At 50.5% G+C, this 27,011-nt stretch overlaps 1 protein-coding gene across 6 annotated transcripts in view; it reads right to left on the minus strand.

The window, feature by feature from the left end:
- The window catches only part of CDH23 (cadherin related 23), a 210,215-nt gene that overhangs the window by 53,241 nt on the left and 129,963 nt on the right, over positions 1-27,011 (minus strand). For 4 of the 6 annotated variants that reach the window (XR_010610789.1, XM_065671015.1, XM_065671023.1 and 1 more), the window contains 12 exons: positions 12,739-12,803; positions 11,963-12,200; positions 11,157-11,262; positions 10,637-10,764; positions 7,481-7,553; positions 7,084-7,200; positions 6,441-6,553; positions 4,231-4,338; positions 2,874-3,063; positions 1,826-1,971; positions 1,294-1,513; positions 230-382 (listed from right to left, as the gene is read on the minus strand). Coding sequence is in view for 5 of the 6 variants with exons in the window: in XM_065671015.1 (XP_065527087.1) it covers positions 230-382; positions 1,294-1,513; positions 1,826-1,971; positions 2,874-3,063; positions 4,231-4,338; positions 6,441-6,553; positions 7,084-7,200; positions 7,481-7,553; positions 10,637-10,764; positions 11,157-11,262; positions 11,963-12,200; positions 12,739-12,803 (1,657 nt within the window). In the remaining variant the exon portion in view is untranslated. Of the gene's footprint in view, positions 1-229; positions 383-1,293; positions 1,514-1,825; positions 1,972-2,873; positions 3,064-4,230; positions 4,339-4,418; positions 4,579-6,440; positions 6,554-7,083; positions 7,201-7,480; positions 7,554-10,636; positions 10,765-11,156; positions 11,263-11,962; positions 12,201-12,738; positions 12,804-26,528; positions 26,765-27,011 lie in introns of those variants that run through there. The other 2 variants (XM_065671016.1, XM_065671022.1) reach the window with 2 other exon arrangements.

The raw sequence follows: 27,011 nt of genomic DNA on the forward strand, positions 1-27,011 counted from the left end.
CTCGGAGGTGGGAGGGCAGGGGATGCCTGGGTTCGCCCCGGGCAGGGCACAGGCCGTCTGCAAGGCTGGAGCCAAGCGGGGCTGTTCAGCAGAGGGCGATACCGTACAAGGTTTGAAGGGGCTGGAAAAGGCCGCGCTGATGTGCAGAGCACCGTGGCTAAGGTCTGAGGCAGCCTCCTCCTTCCCATAACCAAAGACCCCTTTGCAGTGTTTTGCAAGGTTGGCATACCTGTGATGAAGTAGCTGAGCTCAGCGTTCAGCCCAGCGTCAGCATCCGTGCAGTTGAGCCGGACCACTTTGAAATCCCGGGCCACATTTTCAGGCAGCGACACGTTGTAGACGGCCGGGAAGAAGGTGGGGTTCTCATCATTCACATCCAGAACTGAAAGGGGAAGCAGATCTGTGTGCCCCTGATCTGGCATCAGGGCTGCAGATGCCAGGCATCTGCATTCTGTTGGGCTTCCAAAAACTGCTCCCTGCCATTTGTGTGGCAGGGGTGCCTGAGCACAGGCTGTAAAGAACTGTCCCCACTGCTGCGGGCTGTATTTTAGTTGCTTCTGAAACATACAGATGCCTCCCCTTACATCCAAAGAAACCTTACATAAATGTAATTAAAGTTACTGTTTGGACCAAACTGTTTTCCATCCCCACTCAAAGGAAAATCTGGGGCTTAAATATAAGCTCAGTGTTTCCTGGTGTATGGCAGAGGGCTCTGGAGTTACAGGACCAGAAACTTCTTTTTCCGAGCCCAGGCCTGAGGATAATGCAAAGTCAGTTTATTTCCAGATGATGCTTATCCTCAGCACTAGCCTTGTGTGAAGGCCACTAAATAGAAATGTATTAAATTAAAGACAGACCACAGAATAAAGGCCCAGCTCTGAACTGGGATTACTTGGGCTGTCCAGACACGCAGCTGATGCAAATCACATGCTGAAGCAAAAGGCAGGCCAAAAGAAAAAGAAACACTGGGAATGGCAGAATGAAAGAAAAACAATACAGAATTTGGGGGCTCTGCCAGAAATGCCGTATTTTCCCCATCTCTGCACTATGCTGACTTCACATTGGGCAAGATGTAAGGTCTGCAGAGATGGCAGTGCAGTGGGCTGCCCTCCCTATGTGTTGCTGTATATAAAAACAGGCATAATGGGTCAAATCGTACACCCATTTGACTCCTCAGTGTGTCTCCTATATAAACTATATTTCCTCTGGTGAGGTGTCCTTGTCACCCATCTTTTTGGGACCAGAGGGGGCTCTGCAGCCAGGCAGGGCTTGGAGGGGTCTTGATGCACCCACCTTTGACAGTCAGGGTGCTGGTGGAGCTCTTGGAGGGCACACCAGCATCACTGGCCACCACCCGCAGGTAGTACTCAGCGATCCTCTCCCTGTCCAGCACTGTGGTGGAGGTGACGAGCCCGCTGGTGCTGTTGATGAGGAAATCCATGCGGGGCATCCCCACCTGCATGCGGTACGTCACCTGTCCGTTTGGACCCTCGTCCAGGTCGATGGCCACTACCTGGTGGGGAGGGTGAAGGGAAGGGAGCAAAGGGGTGAGCATTGGGGAGCCTGATCATCTCCTGACAATGAAAATCACAGTACATAAATCCTGAGTGTTTCTTTGCCCTCAGGGATGCTGGGCTGAAACAAAGGGGCCTTGGAGCATCCCCTCTGCTGGGAGCAAGCACATGTAGTGGGATAGCACAACCCCTTCTGCATCCTCCCAGTTGCATTGCTAGAGGATGGACAGGATGTATTGCCCTCTTTGCAGAAGCAATGGCAGTGACAGCAGCTCCCAGCGCGGGGCATTGCAGCAATGGGACATGCTCACCTGGAAGACAGAGGAGCCTGCAGGAAGGCCCTCAGCGATCTCAGCAGCGAAGGGCAGGTTTTGGAAAGTGGGGTCATTGTCATTCAGGTCCAGCAGGTTGACGAAAACTGTGGCGCTGCTGGTAGCTCGCAAGGGTGGCCTCCCACCTGTGGAGGCCGGGAACCGGGTCTCAAGGTTAATGCCTCCAATCGTTTCCACCCTTTTCCCCAAAAAAGGAGCCCTCACTTCCTATGCAGACAGTAATGCAGGATGGGGCTGTCCCCTAGAGGCACTGACTTGTCCATGTTACCCCTTTCACTGCTGCTAGTCAGACTAATGAGCACAGTCCCCTGGCAGGACAAAACTGACCCTGGCAGCAGGCATGCAAGGCAGACCAATGGCTACCTGTGCATGCAGCTGGAAAACAAGAGCAACACCAGCCTGTGCTTATCGCTGTCTTTCTGGCAGGATGAATGGGACAGTGGCTTTAGCACAGTGCTGAGTGGTGCAAGAATATAAAGGGACAGAAGTTGTATGTGCCGCCTGCCTCTTGGAAACAGGCTGGATAATAGAAAATTTACCTTCATATCCCTTTTTTTTTTTTTCCCCTAAAAAAGTTTCCCTAAGATCCTATTTCCAGAGAAGAATACATTTCACCATTTGGTCAGCTCTTTTCCACCAGCTACTCAATTGACTTTCCTAGATACTGATGGAGCCAGACTGAGAAGAGGGGGAGTTTCTGCCTCCCAGGCTCCTTGTCAGGGCTGCTACAGAAATGACTGTGCTCGCATTTTGAAGGTTTCTGGTTTGTTTTAGTGGACGGTTTTAACCTACTTTCATTTTCTAACCTCAAAAACATCTTTGCAACTTGTGCTTAAAATAGAAAAGAAAAAGAAACTTCATCATAAAGGAAAAATCAGGCTGAGAATATTCAACACGTGAAAACCATCAGGGAGGGAAAGCGGGAGGTGAGGAGGGTGACGCTTGCACAACCTGAGCCCCAGCAATTTCCAGCTACGGTGGAGCAAGACACGGTGGCAAAGAGAAGCAGGAAGGAAGCGGGGCTTACAGTCAGTGACCGACACCACGATCCTCCGCATGAGCTGGGCCTCCTGGGCGTTGGGGTTCTCACGGTCCAGCAGCACACCGGTGGTGCGGATCTTGCCCGTGGTGCTGTTGAGGCTATAGAACTTGTTAGGGGGTCGGATGCTGTACACCACCGTGCCGTTCTCCCCCAGGTCCGGGTCGACAGCCACCACCTGCCCCCAAGAAACAGCAAAAGTTAAAGACGGCAATTAGCCCCCACAGGGAGTTCTCACGTAGATCTACCAGTGTCGAACAATGAGGCTGAGCTCATATGAGAGGCTTCCCCATACCAGCAGCAGCGAGAAGTTCTTTCCCCATACAGCTATATATTTTCATGATACTTGCAGAGATTTTGTACCTTTGAGACTTCTACTGTGGTGTTAAATCTCACTAAAATTGTTCTGCAAGCCTGGGAGGTAATGACACGGCAAGAAAGACACAAGCACGCAGCAATTCAATGGGCTTTTCACTTTCAAATAAAGACAGCTAGAAAACAAGTCTCCTTCAGGAAAATGAAACGAACAGGACAAACAGGCACGCAGAGGAACTTGTGCTGCCACATCGGAAATGCTGGAAATAATTCACTGGTGGAGTTCTCCATGCCAGACATTTTATGCTTTATTGTCTTCCCTGTGACATTTGCAATTCCAGAGGACATCTACATTAAAAAAACCCCAACTTCATCACACTCATAACTTCCCCGGCCCCTGCTGCTTGACCGGCAGCTGAATTTACATCATATCAGTGACACAATAATTATTTTCCCAGCAACAAATTGGGATGTCAAAGGCAAGATGACATCAAACAGGTGCTGAGCAGTGGGGCCACTCAGAAGAGAGGAAACTGCCAGGCTCCGGCTGCGCTACTAGACCTTTCTTCCCAACTCCCCCCTCCCCACAACTCCTTTTCTTTCGCAGCCTTCCTCCTTATATGATCCTGTGGATTCTCTTCACTTTTCTCTCATTTATTTTCTGTTTCCTGCCCGTCATTTTTCTCCTGGCGTGATGGAGTACAAGCCTCCCTCTCTCCTCTTTTATTTCACCGGAGGGACTTGAAAGGCTGTAAATCAGTGTCTTTCAGAGAGGTCCTTGAAGGAGGTCGCAGGAGAGGCTAAGAAAAGGGGAATTTGGGCAAACCTCGCCAAATACGGGGATGGAAAAATGAAATCCCAGCAGAAAGGAGAAACACATGGGACAGGCGGCAGTGAGGAGGCTCAGACGGTGCTTGACTGAATGTGACACCAGTTAGGAGGTGACTCCCTGCTCCAGCCAAGCAGGTGACAAACTCACCAGGTGAAAGGAAGAGGCTGCAGCGAAACAACCACCTTCCCTTGTACTTACTGTGGTGACGTCCGAGTTGGGGGGGGTCATTTCCACCAGGTTAATGAAGTATGGCTCATCCTTCCATGTGGGGTAGTTGTCATTGATGTCCAGCAGTGTGATGTTTACCTGCAAGAGAGAAAGCAAATGATGTATTAGTTCCTGGGGCAGCACGGCATGTCCCCTGGAGGTACAGCAGCACCAGGTACCCAACACAAGTTCACCCTCCGGAGGGAAAGCCTGTAGAAAAACAGCTTCTTGCATCTTCACAGCCAAGGCTCCTTGGCATATCTGATTTTGGTTTGGCTCCTGTGGGCTTATTGCTTTGCCGTTAAAATAACTGCAGGGGCACAAGGTGTGTTTTCAAGCAGCTACTTCACTGAAGGGATTGCTCATGGTGGTGGGGGAGACGGTGCAGTGGAGCACAGCTGGAAAGGAAGGAAAAACTGACTGGTAAAAAGAGAACAAATAAATGGAATAAATGAGAAATCAGGAGGGTATGGTAACAGGGGGTGGGAGGTGCAAAGCCAAGAGAGCAGGGGAGAGGGTGGTGCCCTGAAGTGTTACCTAGCTTCATTTTCAGTGTGAGAAATGGCATCTAAGTGACAGCAGTGAGCCTGCGGGATGCATCCTGTTGTCTATGAGTCTCTCACCTCCCCAGATCACCCGTTTCAGTCCAGCCTGTGAATCTACACGAGTGCCTGAGGGAAGAGCTGTAGTTCAAGGGAAGGATGGCAGAGGGGCAGGATGGAGCCCCCCGGTGTCTGGCCGGGAATCTCCTGCGGTCCCCTCTGCTCCCAAGTAAGCGGGTCCTGCCGCCGCGCCAGGCTGAGCTGCTGGTGCCACCCGGTGGCAGAGAAGGCGAATCTGGACACCACAGTCCCCGGGCACTAGCCAAGGCACAGAGGTGGTCCCTGGGGAGGTTGGTGACCCACCACTACTCTGAGCACCCCAAGCGCTTGTCTGACACCCAGGGACCTTGCAAAGCCCGTGAATGGACTCTTATTCCCAGATCAAGAATGATTATATGGAACAGCTTTGAGTCCCTGGTGTATATCCTTAACTGAATTGACCACCCACTTCTCACCAAGTTTTAATTGTCTTTAAATTGTTAGGAACTATGATGGCTTTCGTTTGGTTTCTTTGTTGTTGTTGGTTATTGGGTGTTTTTTTTTTGGGGGGGTGGGGTGGTGCTGGTTGCTTGGTTTTGGTTTTTGGTGTTGTTTTTTTCCCCCCAGCTGTGCTGCAAAAACTTCATTTAGCCTTTCATTGAAACTATTAGGAGAACATCATCTCGTCTGGAGCCCCAAAGGGGAAGCCAGCATCCATCTTGCCACGCTGCCTAGCCATGGCCATCACGTGCCTCTGGGAGGCTGCACAGGGAGCTTCTGGTCTGCTATCTGGATCATACTCCTCCTCAAGGCCCTCAGCAGTAGTGACAATTATTTTAGGGATCTCCTCAGCACAACTATAGTATTTCTCTGCATCACCCTCCGTTGCACGGGAGATTTCTCCTGCAACCCAATTGAGCATTCCAGGGCCAAGGGCACCCAAATGTTATGAAATGTTCAAACCAACATGGTGCCATGAGCAGTGAGAGATGGATCTTTGGCTTTCGACCTGATATTTCCAAAGACTTTTACAAAACCTCTGTGAACAGCTGGCCTCCCTGATGTCTGCAAAGGGCAAGGCAAAGCACTGGGCTTCAATCCGCACAGCAATGGCTTGTGTCTCCACTAGAACTGTCTGAGGAGCCTAGGCATCACAAACTGGCTGGAAACCCTTGATACAGGCAGTATGTGAATAGCAATCATCAAGAACAACTAAGCTTGCCTGCAGGCTCTCCAACTAAGCATTTTCTCAAGCGGCATGGACAAAGGGAGACATGTTGCAGGTGGAATAGGTACCTGTTATCACCTTTGCATGGAGAGCTGGACACGTAAAGCTCTGGAAGGTCAAGTGGCTCCTGAGGGAATGGCTTGCCAGGAAAGGGAGACTGATTTCAAGGTCTACATAGCCTGGACAGTCACTCTGCAAGGGCTGCGAGCAGTGACAGGAGTAGCCCAGAGGGCAGACGCCACTCTAAGCTCTTTATCCATTCACACAGCTAAAATTAAACACTGCTAGCATGTAGAACTGAAGCACTGGTGCCTGGGCAGCCCTTCCCAGTGCCAGCCCCAGGCAGGCACCTATGGCTTGAGGTGATGGGAATTGCTCCTTCACACACTCACCATAGCAATGCCTGTCTTCTGATGGTGGCCCACGCCTCCATCCACTGCCCGGACAATGAGGATGTATTCAGACTTGGCCTCCCGGTCCAGCAAAGATGTCGTTGTGATTTCTCCTGCAGCCACAGGGGATAAGAGAGATTAGAGATGCTGTATGGTGAACAGGGGCACTGGTGAAAAAAAGGGACACTCAAATCCAGAAACAGGATCCTTCACAAATGGGCCCTTTCTTCTGATTCATTTTCAAATAGATGGATCCTGGAAAGGTCAGCATGTGAGTAAGCTCCTGCAAACTTCATTCTGTAACTTCCCATGGGAGCCCATCTAACAACTGCCTGAGATCCCTCACACTGCTTTCTGCCCATAACGAACTGAAAATGATGTCAGTGGGGGAAGGTGGGCAGCAGTTCCTTCGATAACGTCAGACCTTGCAGCCAAAGCTTTTTCTTAGGTGTCACTCCCACTGATCCCTCAACCAAAGCTCTCACCGTGACCAAGCAAGTGGTGGTATCTGAAATCCGGTGAATCCCTTGGATTGTGTGTCTCCTAAGCAGGCTGCTCCAAGGAGAGGATGGGGAAGAAAGACAGGGGAAACTGAGGAGAGGGAACTGAAAGGAAAAGCAGGAGAGCACGTGCAAAGCCTCACCTGAGCGAGCATTGATCCGAAAATGCGAGGAGCCCTCCAGGGAGTAGATGATCGACTCCTGCCCGTATTCCCTGGATCGGTCCATGTCAGTGGCATTGAGAAACAGCACCGTGGCTCCTTAGGGGAGTCAGAAATGAGGGCCAGGATGAGCATCTGCAGCCTGAAGCCGCTCTACCCAGCTGCCCTGTGCCCCCACACCACTCCTGCAGGTCACCCACCAAGGGGTCCCCTCACCTGTATGCACAATGGGGCCAAATCCCCAGGCCCCTCAGCTATGAAACTCTGAGATGTCTCTGCCTTTTACCTCTCCAAAAAGCCATCACCCACCCAATTCTGGCTGTAAGACCCCCAGGGCCCTTTTGCTAGCCTAGAAAAGGAGCAGGGGTGTGCTCTGTACCTGCCATAATGTCCTCCATGATGGTTATAACGTAGGAGGCCTTGCTGAATGTGGGAGGGTTGTCATTTTCATCCTGAAACAAAGACAAGAGGCTGGTTTGGAAAAAGGCAAAATCAGCAGGTAGCTGCGAAAGTCTGGTATGGGGGATGCTCCTGGCTGACTGCATCTCAAGATGTGACCAGCTCAAGACATGAGCATGGGAAAGGTGGACTTGAAGGTAACGCTCCAGAGGTCTGAGCACACAGTTTCGCTGTGGAGACTGCTGAGGTTGAGGTAAATGGATTGCCAGTGACTTTGCTAAGCTATACAGTGAGGAAAATACCAACTATCTCATTACCGAACACCCTGGGCAACAGGTCTGAAACCAAATTGGACTGGCCAGTGTAGCTGCTTAGCTTTGGCTGCTTTTATTTAAGAGGACTGCTGTGGATGTTTGCAGAGAGATCAGCTACAGTATCTTTTGGAAGGAAGCTGTTAGCATACAAATGCACCCCCTCCAAGCCTGTCTTTGCCAGCAACTATGGCCAGCCTGGTTAAACCGGGCAGGAGTAATTGCTTGAAACATCCCTCAAAACAGATTTTGGACCAGTTTAGAGCTCCCCCAGGGGGCCTTTAAATGCTACTTAAACAATGTCAAAAATCTGCCTTAAATGAACCAAACCAAACCGCCTATGGAGGGAAGGATGGAGCTGCCAGGACATTAAAACACCGTTATGGACTTTGCTGTTTCCCTGGGGCTCCTCTGGAGACATGCTCTACCTGGAGACTGCTGGTGGATATGCAGGCTCAGCTGCTCCTGCTGCCACCAAACTTGATATTTGAGGCAATTTCACATGCCACCGATGCCCATCGTACTGCAATTAAATTGCCATCCTCTGCTCTCATTGCTGGAAGCAGGTGGTCTTTAATCAGCCTTTGCATCACTCAGCTTTCACCCTGCCTCCTCCAAGGCTAATGAGAAAACTGCTGGCTGCCCAGGGTGCTGTCCTCACCTTCCCTTCTCAAACAGCAGGGTTGGGGTCATCACCCCAGGGCAAACCCAGGAGGTCTGGGCAGTTTAAAAGCAAAGGAAATGTAGATGAGCATGCATCCACATGTCACCTGCAGCCAGACCCGGGTAAGCTGTGCCTCGGTTCAGGCTGGGTAGATGCAAGCCAGAGCAGACACCATGCTGTTTTGTTAGTGGTCCTGACTCCATCAGGCCGTGCTCAGCACTGCCACAGCGCAGCAAGCCACCTCCCAGGGAGACAGGGGCTCGCTTATGGCCATCTCTCCATCTGGCTGGAGCTGGCGTGCACCTGCCTGCAGCACAGTGCATGACCTTCCTACTTGAAGGCCGTTTTCCACTTCAGCAACATGGACTCCAAAGCTCCCCACTGCAAACCTTCCCATGTGCCTCCCGTGGCACCTGTAATGATGCGAAAGAGGACCCAGCACGCTTCCTCCTCTCCCACAGTAGAGGGCATCGAGCTGAACACCGAAAACCAGCTTCTCTTGTTCCCTTGTTCCTCTTGTTCCTCAGCCTTCCTCCCTACACCCTCACCCTCAGACAGCGTTATATCATCTTCAAGCATGCAGAGAACCGCAGATGCTCACGCTAAGCACACAGCCCCCTTTCCTCCAGACATACACACTCTATAAGTTGCTAGCTCATCGCCCCGAACGGAGCAGCAACGGCAGGGAGTGAGGCAGAAACTTATTAGCAGTGATATTTCCCCGGACCCTGGCGTGGTGCGCGCTATTAGTTCTGATTCGGCAGCTCCCTCTACAAAAGCGTATTGTCCCCTAATGGGAAATCTACAAGGCGAGTTTGACTTCTTTATTAAAAACCAACAACCAAAGGATGAAAAAAAATTACCTCCCTCCACACTCGCTCTTGTTCTGCCTTTTCACGGCTCTTGTTCCTCAAGTGCCGTTGTGGAACACTTCCTCCTCATTTTCCTCTTATTTTTGGGCTTTTTTTATTTTTTCCTTTTCTTTTTCCAGTTGAGAGAAAATCCCTTCAGTTGAGAGTGGGAAAAGTGACAGCCACTTAAAACCCACCAATGTACAGACTCAACCCGGAGGAGATGACCCACTGGAGTGTGGTCTTTAGAAAGAGGTGTTTATGCTGTCTGAAGCACAGTTTGGGAAGGATGTATTTAACGACCACTAACCCTCCCCACACGCCTTCCGGCCCCCCCCCCCCCCCCCCGAGCACGCTGGGGGAGCTGGAAGAGAGGCACGCTCTTGGGACTTCACTCCCATCCTACAGCACTGTGGACTTCATCTTCTTCACCTTCTCAGACTGATGCTGCTGCCAGCCTGGCTTAGATCCCATCACTGCAAGACTGACAGGTTATCAAGCAAACTGTCTCCATTGCCAATACCTCCCTCCAGATGTCCTCAAACCACAATGTGCCTCAAAGTGACAATCCGATCTAATCTTCCCAAGGAACGCTGTGATGCTTTACCTCTCCTAATAGCAACCTCTCCTCGAGCGGGTTTGCACATGGGAAGCTCAGCAAAGCCCGCAGCTGGGCCAGGACAGCCAGTGTTGGGGAGATAAATAATCAACTGCCCATGATTGATTCAGGGACTGATAATTTCCAACATGACAAGTGTGAACGCACAGCCAAAGCTCTCTCCTCTGCATCCAAGCTGCAGCGAGTGCCTCTTGGCTATGGCCATGAGAAGCATTCCAGCCAGGATTCCCTGTGACACGAGAGAAGGGCTCACCAGGTGCTCAATGAACCTCTCTAGTCAAAAACAAGAGCAGAGGGTACATCTCCATCCCATCTCCAAATCTTCTCCTCGCCCTATGTTCAGCTGCGGCTGTTGCCACATTACTTTCAGTGGTTTCCCAATGCATCGTGCATGACCAAGGAGAGGGAGGAGGTGCTTGGGGTCAGGACAGCCCTCAGAGACACTCTCACTCACCTTCTGCCACTCAGACCTTATCACATGACAGGGACAGTATTTCTTTAACCAGTATGTCAGGGACACATATGTACATGACACAGGACACATATATACATACTTGAGACATGGGTAATCACAACCCACATGTACGCATCCAAGGGCAGAATAGGCTTGCTGGGTTATTGATGAGTTAATGGCACTGCTATGGAGGAATTGTATGGCAACCACAACAGACTGGTCAGGCACAGTACTTACAAACACCTCTATGGTGACGGGGACGGTGCTGTTCAGCGGTGGGTTCCCAGCATCCTTGGCCATCACAGTCAGGTAAATAACCCCATTGGCCACCTGCTCGTAGTCAAGGGGGTGGTTCACGCTGATCACTGAAAGGATGCAAAGTGGGGCAGTCAGGGGGCATTCACGCACTGAGCAGGACAGCTGGCAGGCTCAGAGTGTGGCCCATCCACACCAGCTCTCCAGGCCCAAGTGTGACTGCTTGAGGTGGGAATGCCCCTAGAACATAAGTGCGGGGCATTACTGAGCAAGCATAACCCAAAGCAAGCTGTACACACACAGAAACACAGCTCTGCAGTGGCTTGGCTCAAGTCCTGCTGCAAAGGAACATGTTGCAGGTGAGTTCAGGTCAGGACAAGCAGAGGAGCTGCCAGAACAACTTCCTAAAGCCTGCTGATATGAAGTTTGCAGGAGTATAAATGCAGCCTGAGCTGCTGCTTCTGCTTGTCAAGGGCTCCGTGGTCCCTGGACCAGGGCTTACCTCCATACCCTTCTGACACTGCAATGTCAAAGTAATCTTGAAAGGCAGATGCCTGCACAATGCTGTATGTGATCTGGTTGTTTGGAGGGGAGTCTTCATCAGATGCCTGGGGAGCAAGCAGAGGAAGTAAATGAGCACGGGAGCTGTGATGTGCAACAGTAAAGAGACGAGGGGATGGGAGATGTAGGCTGGGCCCAAGAAGAGTGAAAAAGTGATGGAGGAAGATGCACTCGTTGGGAAAGATGCACCCCGAGGAGGCTTGTAAACCAGCCTCTCCTCCCATCTTGAATCCCAGGAACAACTCACTGGGTCCCCCCCTCCTGATCTCCCTGCATTACTCATCCAGCCTAGCCCTATGGAGGGAAAGAAAGCCATGCTTTTGCATCACGGCAATGTTTGGTTTTGTGCTGAAGAAGCAAACAGTCTTCTCTACCTGCCTTCTCTCCACAGCAGATGCTTACAGCTCCATCAACAACAGAGCACCTTCCCCTCGGTGCCTGCTGACTTGATTGAGCAGAGCAAGGTGATACAGAGGTAGTGCCTGTGCCCTGGGAGAAGCCCCAGGTCCCGGGGATGCTGCATAGACACGGGACTTGGAGGAAAGGAGAAGGAGGGAGGCAGCTCCTGGCTGCAGCACCGCACCTAAGTGCACTTCACAGTAAAGCACAGAGCATATTTTAGGAGGAACGCAAGAGGGATGGCAGCAGGGACGGCAGCAGGGACAGCAGCAGGGGTGGATGGGGACATAACCCACTCCTGTCTCTCCACAGCACATCCCAAGTGGAGAAGCTGCTCCAGTGCCTCACCCGGAGCCGGACCACCTGGGTGACAGAAGGCTCGTTCTCCCGCAGAGCCCCCAGGTATGCCTCCTTCTGGAAGGTGGGGACGTTGTCATTAACATCGAGGACATTGATCCTGACACGTCCCGTCGTCTCCTCCCCACCGCCGTCCCGGGCAATGACGGTCAGGGTGTAGCGCTGCATGGTCTCAAAGTCTAGCCGAGCTGTCAAGAGGATTATGCCTGTGTCCTTGTCCAGTGAGAAACTGCGGGGACAAGAAAGGAGAGGACAAGCCCTGGTGATCATATGGTGTGGGTAGAGAGATAGGGTGGCAGCAGCCTGAGAGCTAGCACCACAGCAGGTGAAGTTCATGGCTTTCTTCTGAAAAATATTCAATCCTAGAACATCTCCAAGAGCTTACCACAGGTGGTGGGGTAGAAAGCCTCAGTACAGGCAGAGAAAGGGGGCTTGGAGGCCCCCATATCCTTTCTGCTTGGGCAGCCCACATACCTCCCCCAACTACCCACCATGAGTGAGTAACACACGATGCTCCAGGGCCAACAACTGTTGGTCTCTCTAGGTCCCAATTTAGCAAAGTGATTAAACGTGCTGAGCATCAGGCATGTGCTCAAGTTAACTCACCCCGCTGGGAGACACCATAGTGTGGTTTTCATAGGGTGTATCACAGGGATAATATGTATGTAGGACATAACAAATGCCCTTAATTGCCATCTGGCTTCTTGGTGAGGTTAGAAGAGGATTTGAAGAATCAAAGTCATACTGGTGGGTTCGGTCACACTTACCGGTCAGGGTCATCACTGAAAAAATAACTGACTTTCCCGTATGTGCCCACGTCATTGTCAGTTGCCTGAGAAGATAAAAGTTTATTGATAAATGAAGGTATTTATGGGAATATTGCATTACACACACTAGTGAATCCATTATATCCTATTTACCTCCTTCTACCCAGATGCCAGCAGGCAATGCCAGTGCATACCTTATGTGCTGCCATTTATCACCTGAGAGATGAAGGGCTGGGCCTGTCTATGCTTGCCTGGGTTATCCTGCGCGTCCCTGACTCTCAGCCTGCTCCAGGTAACAGCCCTCCATCAGCATCTCTCAGCATCACTCCCCAAACCTTTGGCAGTGGGAAATTTTATGCTTACTTCTTTTCCTGATGCACTGAGCTAATCTAGGAAGCGCAAGTGAAATAAATGTCTCCATGGACCATTTTTGTGGGCCACCCATCCTGGCCCCATGAAGCCAAAGAGCCAAGACCCATAAACATATGTCCAACCGTTCTCTGTGCATTCAGGGCTGGCAGCATGCTGGGGCTGCTGGGTGAAAAAGAAAAACCTATCCCACTTCAAAACTCCCCCCACCAGGCTAAAATACAGACCAGGAAAAGCAAGGAAAGAGATGCAGATCCTGGTTTCCACAAGCAGATCCCACCAGACAGCCCTTCTGGGAGTGCAGTCTGCTGCAACCCCACTGGAAGACTGACACCTCTAGGGATGCTGCGGCATGGGCATGCAGTGCTAGCTCTCATCCAGTCCAGTGCAGAAGTGGCTGCATGTACACCACCGCCAGCTGCTGATGCTGGAGCAGGCTGGTCACGGCTAAGCAACCAGCACCTTCTGGGGAAGGTGTGCAAAACGCAGCGTGTCAGCTCCGGATGAGCAAGGCGAGATTTATGCATGTTTTAAAGTTTTTTCTCTAATGAATACATAAAATATGCATGAGCAGCGGCAGGAAAAAGGAACAGGAAATTTTATTTCTAGGTGAGCAAAGTGGAATGCAAGCCCCAAATACTCCTTTTCTCCCCCACTATATTTTCTAAATGGAGGCCTGTCTGGATTACTTAGACACCAACAGGTCTGTGAAAAAGCAGGGTCAAAGACACATTTTATGTCCAGATACCAGCAAAAGGCTGTATTTTAGGACTGGCATGGAACACAACTGTTCCTGAAACCTTCCTGATTTATTGATGGCTTTGATTACCCTGGACAGTAGACTAGGAGCTTGAACACACCAAACTGCTTTACCCCTGTGTGCCGCTTACCTGCCACACCACGGGGTGGCAGAAAGGAAAAGGCGTGAAAACCAGCTAGGATTAACTCATTTTTTCTCACCCCTGATGCTTTCCCAGCTTAAGTGTTAAAGTCCTGCTGCTTTACACCAGCTGAGGGGTGGGCTGGTGGAGCCAGCCTTTCAGACCTACTGATTTTGCCGATTTTCCTCTCCACTGCTAAGATGCGTTTTACTTCTCATGTTCATTGCAATTGCATTCAACAAAATGGAACAAGCCTGCCAAAATCTGCCTGGAAAGATGCCCAGAGAGTGAGCAGCACCTGCTTCTGGAGGGCAAGCCCCTCTGGGATTCATCTCCCTCCTCAGAGGACACCAGGGAGGACACTTACGAAGGTGCACTATGCCAGGCAGAGCCTGCCTGCTTTTCCAATGGAAACACCTGGGAGGAGGGTCATTAATCTACCATCTGCCCACCCCAGCTCCCCTCAGCCTGTTAATACTGGTATAAATTCCCCATCCTAACACCTGCCACCAGCCCAGGTGGCTATGAGTCGTGGTGGCAAACCCCCAAAGCGTTGCTGGGGCTGACCAACAAGGGCCCGGGGCCTTCTCTCCCCAGAATCCTTGAGTGCTTTGAGCATCCTCAGCATTGCCTGGTACAAGCCAACCCTCAATCTTCCAGCCAGGATTTTTCCCAGCTATTATTTCTGGGCCCACAATCTCTGTGAACCCCTAGATCCCATTAATCCCTAAGTGGCTGGTGTGAGACCAAAGCCCAGAAAGGCGCTTTCCACGCATCTGGATTGGCTGCTGATGAGATAGTGATTTACAGGGGGCCTGACAGTGCCACGAAGCACAGGCAAAATGAATTCCCTTCATTTGGCCCCGTACAATTGCACTTGTAAGTGCTTACTGCGGTGACAGACAACACTGCGAAAGTGTAATTTTCTTCTGATGGGGAAAAAAAATATAGTGAAGGAGGAAGGTTAAAAGAAGGTGAGCACAGAGCCTCTTGGTGTGGGAGGTGGTGAGGAGCCAAGCCAGGAGGGTGGGCTGGACCCCGAGCTGTGGGGATGCCATGCCAGCCAAAACTGCCAGCAACACAAAGTGACCCTCTCACGAGGAGCCAGGAGGCTGGGCAACCTAGCTCTGCCCCGTACACCACCTCATAAGCCAGGCTAATCAATTACCCTGATTTACACTAGGGGAGGTGGGAGGTGATGCCTGCTTGATGGCTTTCCTGGCAACTGAACATCATGGACATAATGCAGGGCAGCACAGCAGCTTACTTGAGCGTGACAGGGAATATGCGAAAAGCAAAACCATGCACGCTCAGCATATTTAATTTTCGATCTACACTTGTTTCTGCATTACCAAACTTTTTCCCTCTAAGGGTAAAAAAGATGTTCAGATGCTCGAACCCCTCAGGAGGTGACATGCACCCCATCTGCAAAGCAATCCTGAGAGTTCCCAGGGAACACATGCAACCTGCATGCAGAACACTCCAAATCCCACCGAGACAACAGCTTTTGGGGCCTTTCACAACCCCTGGGTACCAGCTGTTTTCTCACAGCTCAGCCCCTAGACTGACTGGTCGTCCCCCCCAGGCATGCACGCATCCCTCTCAGCAGCCGGGGGAGGAAAGGCATCTGGCTGGAAGTATCCCGGGGTTCCACCTGGAGAAGCAATCAAATGGCTTTTACGTCTGCTTCTCTCCTGCCCAGAATATTAAAGTGGGATTTGCCCACTGGAGCCTGCAAAAGGGCAGGATGGAAACGTGGGTCCACATCTGTACTTTTATGAGCTGTCACAGGCAGAGACCATTTCTGAAAAAACACATTTGTGCAGCTAAACTCTGGGAGAGCGGCAAGAAGAGAAAGTCTGGATAACCCAGAGGATTAATTTACTGAGCTGCAGGATGGTGTGGGCACCCGGTACGTGAATCCCAGGTGCACAAGAATACCCACACCCAGTTCTCAACCCATCTTCATCCCCCAAGCAAGTATTTCGGACATCCCCCTTCTGTCCCACCAGGGGCCATCATGTTCAGCTTTCCCTACCAGTCTGTGGGCCCACAGAGCCAGAGGCAAAAACGAAGAGCCAGTGGGCGGTTCTGGTCCCGTGGGCAAATCTGCAGGAAAGGGCATGTCGTCCAATTTGTTCAGGAAACAATAGCAATGTTTGACATGTCATCAGGATTGATGGAGCAGAAATTTACATGGGAGAATTCAGTTTTAAACAGCTCCACGGAGCTTCGCCCATAATGGTTTCAACATTCATCATCCACCGAGCTCACGCAATGACTCCTTAAACTGCCCGAGATTAACTCTACTCACAGCAGCTTCAAGGAGCATGGCATGAAGAGCAGGGAAGGGCTGAAAGAGCCAAGAAGAGCCTTTGAGGGCAACATTGATCCCCTGCGGAGCCCCCAGTATGGAAGTCCTCCCCCCAGATCTGTCAGACAGGTATAAGCAGCTGGAAGTTGGTTATAGGGGTGAGCGAATTTGGAAGGATGACTGTTACTGTCTGGATGAGAGGCTGCCATGTCCTGCCTGCCTGAAGATGGCTCCATCAGCACCAAGGGAGCCAAATCCTTCCCACCTTTCCATCTGCATGGGGCTGCTAGTGCGGGTCCCAGCACAGTTTGCACTTGTTTGCCCTCTTTGTTTTCCTTCCCCTACGTCACACGCAGAAACCAGAAAATTGATGGGGAGCAAATTGCTTTGGGCAGAAGCTCTCTGCTTAAAAGAGTTGTAGCACGAAAGCAATTACAGGACGTCAAAAAGCTGTCAGGGTACTGGAATGACCAGGCATGAGTCTCGTCCTCCTGCTGCCTGCCTGCTCCCCTGCCCACGGTGGGCAGGCAACAGGGAGACCAAGGCACCAGTGCTTGGGGTATGGGAGAAAGCTATTCCTGTCTGCTTCCTACTTGTTTGCAGTTTTCTAGGAAAGAAAACGAGATGAGTATGGTTGCTCCTTGGTGCAGCCTGGCAGTCACAGGCTGCTCAGACCACGGTACAAGCAACCCAGAGCAGGGAGCCATGACCTGTAGTCATACTGATTTTTGGAGCCACCTAAACCTGGATGTCTTAAACAGCAAGCATCCCTTCTTAAATGCAATCACTGCAGTCTTCAGGTGCCAGAGGAATAACAGCTAACCTCTGGTATCCACCCAGATTGCCATTTGATTTGTGATTTGGGGAAGAGAAATGTGACGGGTCAAGAGCTTCCATGAGAAGCAATCGCCGGGCTGCAAAACCACATCAAGAAACCCAATGGAAAACCTACTTAAAGTCATTATGCCCTTCTCAGATGGAAAACAGCTCTCTTGCTGGCATCACCTGCCCTGACCACGCTCTTTCCCAGGCCTTTAAAGAGCAGCTGCCTGGTGGGAGGTGGCAATCAGGTGCAAGTGGAGCTCGCGGCTGGCCAGCATTGCCAAGCTGGAGCCCAGTGGCATGATTAGCTGAGAAGGAGGGAGGTGGGAGTGGGGAAGCGGGGCGATGCTGAGGTGCCGAGGTACCAAGGTACCGCCACTGCCGTCTTCCCCAGCAGCTCCAGACGGCGTGCAGAGCCGGGAGCTCAATCGCCACTAACGACCTTAGAGGGCTGTGCTGAACCTGGCTGGGTGGGAAGAAATAGCCAATCAACCCCCCTGGGAACTGCAGAGCTTTTCCCCACCCGTTCTGCCAGCCACCGGGGGAAAACAACAGCCTCCTTGATTGTGTTTTATAACAGTGTTCCCTGCAACACCAGCTCCTTGCAAGAGAGGTTAACACTTGCCTGGACAGCCTTGATTTAACGGGGAGTAATGTACTGTAGCTGGGCTGCTGCAATAGCTGGAGACCAGGGTTTAAAACATGAGCGGACGGAAGACACCCTTGAGTGAGAGAAGCTGGCATCTCGAGCACGTGTTTCCAGTATGCAAGGTGACACCCAGACCATTTAGAAGCCTGTCTTGGTGTTTTTACTGGAGCTCCATGCTGGAGCTGGGCACAAGTTCTCCACTAACGAATCGTATTGATTTCATATTCTCCTGTTGTCCACCTAAATGGCAAGCAGCACATCTGATAGATTAAATAACCACACAATTGCCTGGCTTGACATCTCAATCACTTTGCTGTTGGGTCTCTAATGAATTTTACAGCCCAGCAAAATGGAAGAAATTAAGGTCAAAGTCCAGTGGAGGAAATATAAATCCCCAGTGATCCCTGAAGTATTCACAAAAGCTCCTGGAAGCCAGTCATGCCTCCCATCATCTGCAACTCTATTTCATTCAGGAGATGAGCATGAGCATCATCTGAGGCACATCAGGGAGAAGGGTACTAAAGGCAGAGGAGGAGGGAAGAGCCAAACTGGTCCTCACCTGGAGATGAACATGTAGTGGTAGAACAAGGGATAATGGCTTTAAAACGAAAAAGGAGTAGATTTAGATTACATATAAGACAGAAGTTCTTTACTGTGAGGGTGGTGAGGCACTGGAACAGGTTATCCAGAGAAGCTGTGGAAGCATTCAAGGCCAGGTTGGATGGGGCTTTGAGCAATCTGGTCTAGTGAAAGATGTCCCTGTCCATGGCAGAAGGCTTAGAACTATATGATTGTTAAAGTCCTTTCTAACCCAGACTAGTCTATGATTCTATGTTGAATCCTGGTTTGGAGAAAAGGAATTACAAAGCCCAACCTTTGAGCAGAAGCAATGAAGATAATTCGCTCTGAAACTGGATGCAGCTCTGAGTGTGAAGCAAATCCAGCCAGAGAGTGGACTTTTTAGTTTGTCAGCAAGGGGTAGTAAGCCCAGAGCATATACCTGCCAGGCAGAGGCATTCCCAGAGAAAGCAACAGGGATGCTCCTTGTTAAGCCCAAAGAAAACCATGGTCCAGAAACTGTATGGCGCAAATGATCTCAGGAGATTGATTTACACATCTCATGGCTCCCAAATGCCCTGTTTAGGTAAATTAGCCTCCCCTTAACACCTCAACAGCAGCTGGTCAGCAGCATGAGGCTGCACAAGATCATCTCTCCATGGAGTGAAGTTGCTTCTGTCATTGCTTCAGCTAAGGCACCTGCTGGGTGCTGATTTGCATGGGAGCTCTTTGCTCAAGGAAACAGAGCCCTGGCTGCTTTGGGAGAGATGTGGGTGCTGTGGGTATGGGGGAGACCAGCTTGGAAAACAGATTAAAATCCCAGGACCAGTGGCTCTGTTGGAGCTTTGCAGGTGGGAAAATGATGCATGATGGAGTTGCCCTTGCTCAGAGCTGCTAAAGGTGGGAGAGGACATACTGAGGTGAAGATGGTTATTGCCCTAAAGGGACTGCTGGGAAGGATGTGTGAAGCTGAGGTGTTCACATGGCAGCAAGCAGCACCTTGGCAAAAAATTCTCCTTTCACCTCCCGGACACCTCCCACATCACCATCAAGAGAAAACTACCCAACCTTATCTCCTACTGGGAACACTGGGAAGGGTCAGGGGGAGTCCTCCTGCCCATCTTGTGCTTTGCAGAATGCAATTTGGACAGGAGCAGGTCTGCATTTGCTCCGCATTTTTCTTTCCCATCTCACAGGCTGAAATGGCTTTTTTTTTTTGGGGGGGGGGGAGGAGGGGGAGAGGGATATGATGCATCTGTGATTTTGTTTTGGTTTTGCCACCTTTGCGCTTTAACTGTGCATTTATCCTGACAGCTCCATCAGGACAGCGAGAGGCTGCGAAAGCTGCAATAAGTGTCTCTCTCCTCAATGCTCAGGCTGTCATGATTCCTATTCCATCCCATTTCAGTCTTACGGATTGATATTTAGATTAAAGAGATAAACACAGCCAAAGAGCACTGGGCTCTGACAAACAGACGAGGACTTCAGATCTGTCAATCATGCTGCTACCTGGTAACTCCCTCCTCCCCTTTCCTTCATTTTACAGAGCTGGATTGATAAGAATAGTTAACAGGAACAAGGAGAGCAAGCATATTTTTAGGTAGGGTTTTTGGGTTTTGGTTTGGGTTTTTTTGTTTTCAAAAAACAAGAAGCATGCAGGAAGAAGACAAGCCATTCATGTTTAACTTTCTGGCAATTTGGAATCGCCTGCTTTGATTATTTAACTATTTACTGTTTCATGTATTTGCAGTTTTTCTCTCCTCTTGCAGATAAAGGATTCAATTTTCTTTTAAGCGGTGGGGAAATTGGAAGAGATTTTGTTCTGTTTAAGCACAGCTGGAGTCGGAGCACTCAGGGGGATTGAGAACAAGATCAATTAAGATGCTAAGGGGAGGAAGATGAGGTGTGTGGGCCAGGGGAGGGGAGAAGGGCTGAAAGAAGGGACAAAGTCCATGCTTGGAGGACATCAGATATGTCCAACTGACAGTCCCCCTCCTTTCCCATCCTCTATGAGCTGCTGCTGAGCCATGCTTTCATGCTTTCTTATTCCTGCCACTGTCCTTTGAACTCCCTCTCCTGCTTTCCTGAAAGTCCTCTCCCCATGCCTGAGCCTATCCTCTGCATCACCCCGCTCACCCTGGATGTTTGGATGGCAGTGCCTCATTACCACCTCCCTGGTATTCACCTTCTTCAGCAAGGGCTTTCCAATACATTTTCCATTTACTTCAGGCAGAAAGAAAGGATGGAAGCTGACCTGCAAGTCCTCTTCTCCTAGTGGTTGACCACACTGTACTCCCCAAACCTATGTAGGAAGGCAAAGAAGGTGCAAGCTACTTCTAACATAGGTGCAGTAGGCACAACGCAAACTCAACCCCCTAAGTAAAGTTTAAAGCATTAGTCAACCGGAAAAGGTTGAGAAGGTCTGTGCTTTCCTCATGGCAACATCCAGGAATGCTGTACCACTGACCACCAATGCCCCATGAGATGATAGGCTGCACCACAATCTGGTCCTGATGATGGGAGAGCACCCCAGGTGCCATGGATCAGACAGGGGATATTTTATCTCCCAGATGGTTCCCTGCAGAAGCTGAAAGTGTGGTCATCCCTGGAATCCTTTTCATCCGTCCACTGATCTGCAAGGTATTTCCTCACCTCACTCCCTGCTCTGACTGGCTGTGTTCCTTACTCCATGCAACCTTTCCAAAATCGGAAGCAATATAGGCTTTCCCTCAAGGAGGGTCTACAGAGTCACCGTCACCATGTGGGACAGAAATACAGCTTGGGGTGAGCCCCTTGGCACAGCATGTTGCCCACCAGCAGCTCAAAGCTACAGCCAGCTTCTTCATTCAGCCTCTACAACTGTTGCCTTTTATCTCAGACTGTTTCTGCCCCCTGCATTCACTTTTTCTTCAAGAAAAAGAAGGGGAAAGAAAACCTTTGGAGATCATCTAGGAACAAAAGACAGTGCCAGCTACCAGATGTTAGGGGACAGCAAGTGCCCCTGACCAAAGGGATGGAAGGGCGCAGGGTGGCGTGAGACCTGAAGGCTCCATCCCCAGGTTTGCAAAACCCCATATCACCTGTGTCAGCCACCTGCACTTGGATTTGAACAAACCCAGAGGGGTGCAACCCCAAAGCTGCCCCAGTACCACTGCAAGGCTCCAGGCCAGGATGCGGGAGCCCATGGACTGTAGCATCCCTGTGCTGCCCACCAAACTTGCACCAGTGCAAGCTGATGGCGGATTGAGAAAGCGATTTGCATTTTAAATAGGTGCTTATTGATGCCTGCAACTCTCCTTCCCAGAGTGGGAAAACTACATTATTACTTTCTTGTTGACTGGCATTTACAGCTGGCTGGAAAGAAGGGGAAAGAAAATCAGGCTGGGATCGATTTTCCCACCCCCAATGTGAGGCCAAACACAGATCGAAGAAGCAGAAGAAAAGTGACAGCTGGATGGTAAAGGGAGAGAAACTTTGCCAACCAAATTAAAGGTTGCCTTAATGAGGAGAGTAATGGAAGGTTAATTAGTGCATTTACTTCATTAGGCTCTTACTAACAAGGCTTCTCCTGAGGAAGTGCAGTGCCAGGGAGGGGGAAGATGAAAATTCATGTGAAAGGATGTGCTGGGGACAATGATCAGGTTGAGGGCAACCCATGGGGGGTAGCAGAAAGGGACTATCCAGGAATGTGAACCAGAATGCACATACACACGCACATATATAATAATACACACACACATATATAAGAATACATAGGCTAAGGCATTTGCAAAAAATGACAGAGGGACCTTCCTTTCTTCCCTCTATAAAATTATCTGAAAATTATGATCTGAAACTCAAGAAAAAAAGGGAAGGTGGTGTTTTTTAAAGCACAGACTGTCTTACAGATTCAGGTTATCAAGACCCAAGGAAACATGGTGCCTATTTTACCTGCCTTGCTGCTTACCACAAACTACAGAAAATCATTCCCATGCTGAAACTGATGTCTGATGGTTGATTTGGGCACCATAGTTTATAGTTTGAGGTCTGTGGACTGCTGGAGATGCTCAGACTATTCCTGAGGGTCTGCAAAAGATAACTGTGGAAAGCACACCAGCAGGCTTGCCTGAAAATGTCGCTATAGGGCAAATATTTCAGAGCTCTGAAAAGTTCCAGCATCACCTTCAGACTTCTTGAGGGTGGCTGTCGTGGGGAAAAACTCATCATGATCCTAGACCAGAGGTATTTCTGGGTAGGGAGGACAGCAAGGCAAAGCAAAGAGCATAACGTTGCAAGGATGTGGGTGGATAAGGTCACAGGGAGAAGGCAGTCACTGATTCAACAAGGATTTGGGACAAATTGCTACGTGCTCATCCCAGGGAGGTGTTGATGTTATTTTCATAAGCATAGCTCATCTGCTCTATGTCAGAGAGGTGCCTGAATGGGTGACTGAATCATCTGACCTGGCCTGGGTAAGGAAAAGCGGCAGAAGAGCACTGGGAATCACAGGGATCAATACCTCTGCTGGGAGATGCCTGTGGGGGGGTTGAAGGTGGTCAGCCAGGTAACGTACTTCCTGCAAACTCCTTCCTCCTCCTCTCCCCTTCTCATCCCAACCATTTGCCAGGGAGCCTGGGCAGGGAGGGGGCCACCAGCAGCCTCCCCAGCTGGCTCCTGCTTGCTAGCTGGTTGACAGAGCCTGCAGCTACGGATCCTAGCCTGCACTGCCAAGCCAGACCACAGCAAATAAAGCAAAGAGGAGGGATCACAGAGCTAGGATTACTTTCCACACTTCCCTGGAGAACCATTTTTCTCCAGACCCTTCAAGGCAAATCAAATGCATTGTTGTGTTAAAAACAAGTTACTCTTGGTTTGTTTAGGCTTTAATGATTTTGGTTATCAGAGGTTTTCAGGAGGATTTTGCTGCGCAGCTCTGTAGTGTATTGAGGAGCTTAAACAGACCTCCTGCCCCTTAATTCGTACCTCCTGCTGGGTCATCCTAGGCCCCTTCCCCATTCATCAAGGTCTAGCAAATACATCAGCAAAGGAGAACAATGCACAGACCTTTACCACTGTGCAGGTCCCTGGCTTTTGGGAAGTCGGCACCACACTGACTCATGGCAGCAGCTGTCAAAGCAGCAGTGTCCAAAGACAGGTCTGGAGGGATGCTGTGCTCTCCGCTCCATCCATTATAGTGCTCAGACCCTGCAGCCTTGCAAGGTGGCAGGACCCGGACACGCCACAGGCTCAGTGTGACAAGCGCAAACACACGCTTGCACCTTCCCTGCTCTTCCCAGCCAGGCATCTTCCAGCACACGCAAGGGGCATGACTGTGCCAGAAAGAACAAGAGGGGCTGCTGGAAGGAACCCTCCTGCTGAGGGGAGCTTGCTGGAATCCGGGCTGAGTCTTGATGACCCCAGAAGCAAGGCCACACTTTCATAGCTTCTTCCCACACAAAAAATTTCCCCACTAAAAGCTTTATCTAGTGCCAATGCCTCTCCCCCTCCCCAGGTCACAGAGGAGCTCCTCGTGGGGGCCCCACCACAGCTAATGGGGTGTGAGGCTCTGGGACCACTGTGAAACACTCCACACCTGAGGAAGGAAGGAGCAGAGACCTGAGCAGCTAGGTCTGATGCCTGACCAGCTGCAGTCCTCTTCACAGCATCGGGCATGGGACCCTGAGACTTTTCTTCCTGCTCCTGTCTCGGCTGACATGCTACATGGTGGCTTGTGAAGCAGCAATACTACTTCCTGCTCCTGGCAATGATGCAGCTTGGAATATGGAGAGTAGCAGCAGCATGGGGACAAATACGTGAGGGCTTCTGCTGCGTGTGGTCTCAAATAGAACTAATGGACTGGCCCCACTAGGTCTTCACTAGTCCTGGACCTCAGCCCTTGCCTAGCGCTTTGTCCCAAAGCAGAGGGCATTCCTTCTGGATCTCCCCCTCTCATCATTCCCTGCTCCCACATAATTGCTATTCCTCTGTAGTGGGCATTTGCTCTGGCAATGTCAATATTCATGCCAGACCTTGTTTCCTCAAGACTTGTCCTGGTGCTGTTAGATAGAGGCAGGGATGTTGGACCATGCCCTTTTATCTGTTCCTCCCTCATCTGCCCATTGGTTTGTCCCTCTGCAGCAGATTTATCCTCCATCTGGTCTGAGATCAGGGGATGCGACTAACTAGCAACTCATCCTCTCCTCCAGCTACTGGGCTTACCAGCTCAGAGAGACAGGGCTGAAGATACCTTCCTTTATCCTGCTCCTCTCACCCCAGGACAAAACCAGTTGCTGGGACCCATTTTGGCAGATGTTTGCTAAGCCCATCACAGACACTGATCATGGCTACAGCTGAACATTGTCATTCTTGCCGCCTAGCACCATCATCCCCCAGGGCTTCCTATTATAGCTTAAAGCCCTCTGTACCATGTGGAGGTGGCACCCTTCCTCAACACACGTCTCCAGAGCTCAGCTTTCCAACCCACAGCACCCATGAAAAGCTACCAGCTGCCCAGGCAGAACTTGTCTGGGGGTATCAGAGCCCCAGCTCATTTAGGGTGCAGTATATTGCGCTTGCTGCCGCTCGTTCCTGGAAGGCATGAAGTTACACTGGCTGACTGCTTGCTCAAGAAGTGTGAAATTCTTTCTCTGACCTTTTCTGTTGTGTTATTAAAAGGTTTCATGGCCAGTTGTTTCAGAAAATAAAGTATTTCAGTATTTGTTGGTAGCTGGGGCAGAACTTGCCCATATCTTCAGGATGCGCTCTGGCCACCTCCCTGCTTCACCCCGGCCTCGCTGAAGGAACGTGCCACTCTGTGGCCTCTCCAGTCGGGCTTTTTCATGCACAGCAGGGCCTGGGGCGGGGGAAAGGGGAAGTTCACATGAGGAGAGGATACTAACAACTGCGGATCCCTGGGCAGCCTGCGCTCAGCTGTTGGGTTGCATTGTAACTCCAGACTGCAAGGATATATGTTGCAGGGCAGCCTGGAAGCTTTGAGTAAGGACCTCTTCATGCCAGTCTCTGCAAAAGCAAACAGAAGAAATCTCTGGCCTAAGGGGCTTATCAGGTGGGTAAAGAGCACGGAGGCAGGAAGGCTGCCTTTGGGTGTATTGCGCACAGGACAAAAGCTGTTCCTGTGAAGCCTGGACTCTCCAGATGTTCTCATACAAGCAAACAACTACCAAATGTATATGATAAATGCCTTTCATGGACGGAATTAAACAGATGGATGAATGGACGGATGAATGGACAGACAGGAAGTGAAGGGAATGCAAAATAAAGAACAAAGAGCAGACAAAATCTTGGAGGGCAGAAAAGGCTGTGCTGTGCTAGAGAAGTAACTGAGATCTGCCCAGGAAGCCACAGGGGTGTGTAAGAGGGCATCTCTGGGCAAAAAGAAAGAGGCAGAGAGCAGAAAGCAGGCAGTGGCACCGGATGCCTGCACTTTGGGTTGTTTTACAGTTGATTTATACGTGTAACAGGCAATGTTTCTCTGCTGTCACTGACATTAGGAGCTGAAATGCTACAGAAGTGAGTGGCCATTTGTCACTGCAAATGAAGTCTGCTTGCTCTGGTTTTTGCCTTTTCATTTCCAGCTGGCGAATCAGAGGGCAGTGTGGGAAGGGTGGCAATGAGGAGCATGCTTGCTCAGCAGGGTGGGATCGCTGCTCTTCCCAGGTCATGAAGGAAACCCCTTCCCCTCTCCAGCACCCCTGCAACCAGGCGCAGCAAAGGGGTCTAGCAGGGAAGTGCTTGCTGGAAGGTGGGTAACCAGCCCAGGGTCTGCTGGGCTGCTGGGAGTAACTTCCCCAGCAATCTCCATTTGCCTCAGCCCCGTGGTTTTAGCTGCTTGCCTCCCTGCTGGGAAGGAGCTGCAGGCACTGCTCTGCCCTGCCAGCTGTGCTTGGCCATTTCCAGCAGTGGCTGGCAGGAAGCCTCCTGCCATTCTTTGACGACCGCTTGCCTAGCCCACACACTCCCCTGTTGATCCTGATCTCATAAGCCTCCTGATTTGTCCTTAGAACCCTGGAAATCTATTGCCCCTCAAAACACATGGCTCAAAACCTGCACTTATCTCTACAAAAGGGCATTTTGCAGCACTGAGATCCCTAACCGCTGTGGGTGAATACCAATAAAGAGCTCCCAGGCAAGAGGAAAAGAAGGTAAAAAGAAAAGGAGGAATTTATTAGCAAGGAAAGCAGACTTTTTGTGTGTGGCACATGGGACGGTTGGAGAGGCACCACGCAGAAAGGCAGTGGCATGGAAGCAAGCAGAGGGCTGCATCTCGAAGTCAAGCAGCAGCAGCAGGAGGAGCTGGTACTTTATGAGGGTTGTTAAAAGTCTGGGATCAGCTGGGAGGGCAATCTGGATTTCAGTGCTAATTGCCTCCATTCTGATTTATCATAGAAGATTCAACTCCTGGCATTTTGCGTTCACTCTGAAATGCTGGCATAGCTGGAAGTTGGGAAAAGAGAAAACACAGTAACAATCTCATTGTTTAGTGTCTGACGGCCTGACTAGCTAAACATCTGCTTGAAATATTAATAACTGTCAGATGGGAACAGCTCAGGGGCTCTATAGTTTCACACCATCTGTTTGTAAAGTAAACACACTTATGCACAGGCGCATACACCCAACCCTTTTGTCAGGGCTTTTATTCTCTGGATTGGCGTGTCTGTGTCAATGGGACACCAAGGGCTGT

The sequence above is a fragment of the Lathamus discolor genome, chromosome 3 (genome assembly GCF_037157495.1).
Source record: "Lathamus discolor isolate bLatDis1 chromosome 3, bLatDis1.hap1, whole genome shotgun sequence".
Classification (NCBI taxonomy): Eukaryota; Metazoa; Chordata; class Aves; order Psittaciformes; family Psittacidae; genus Lathamus; species Lathamus discolor.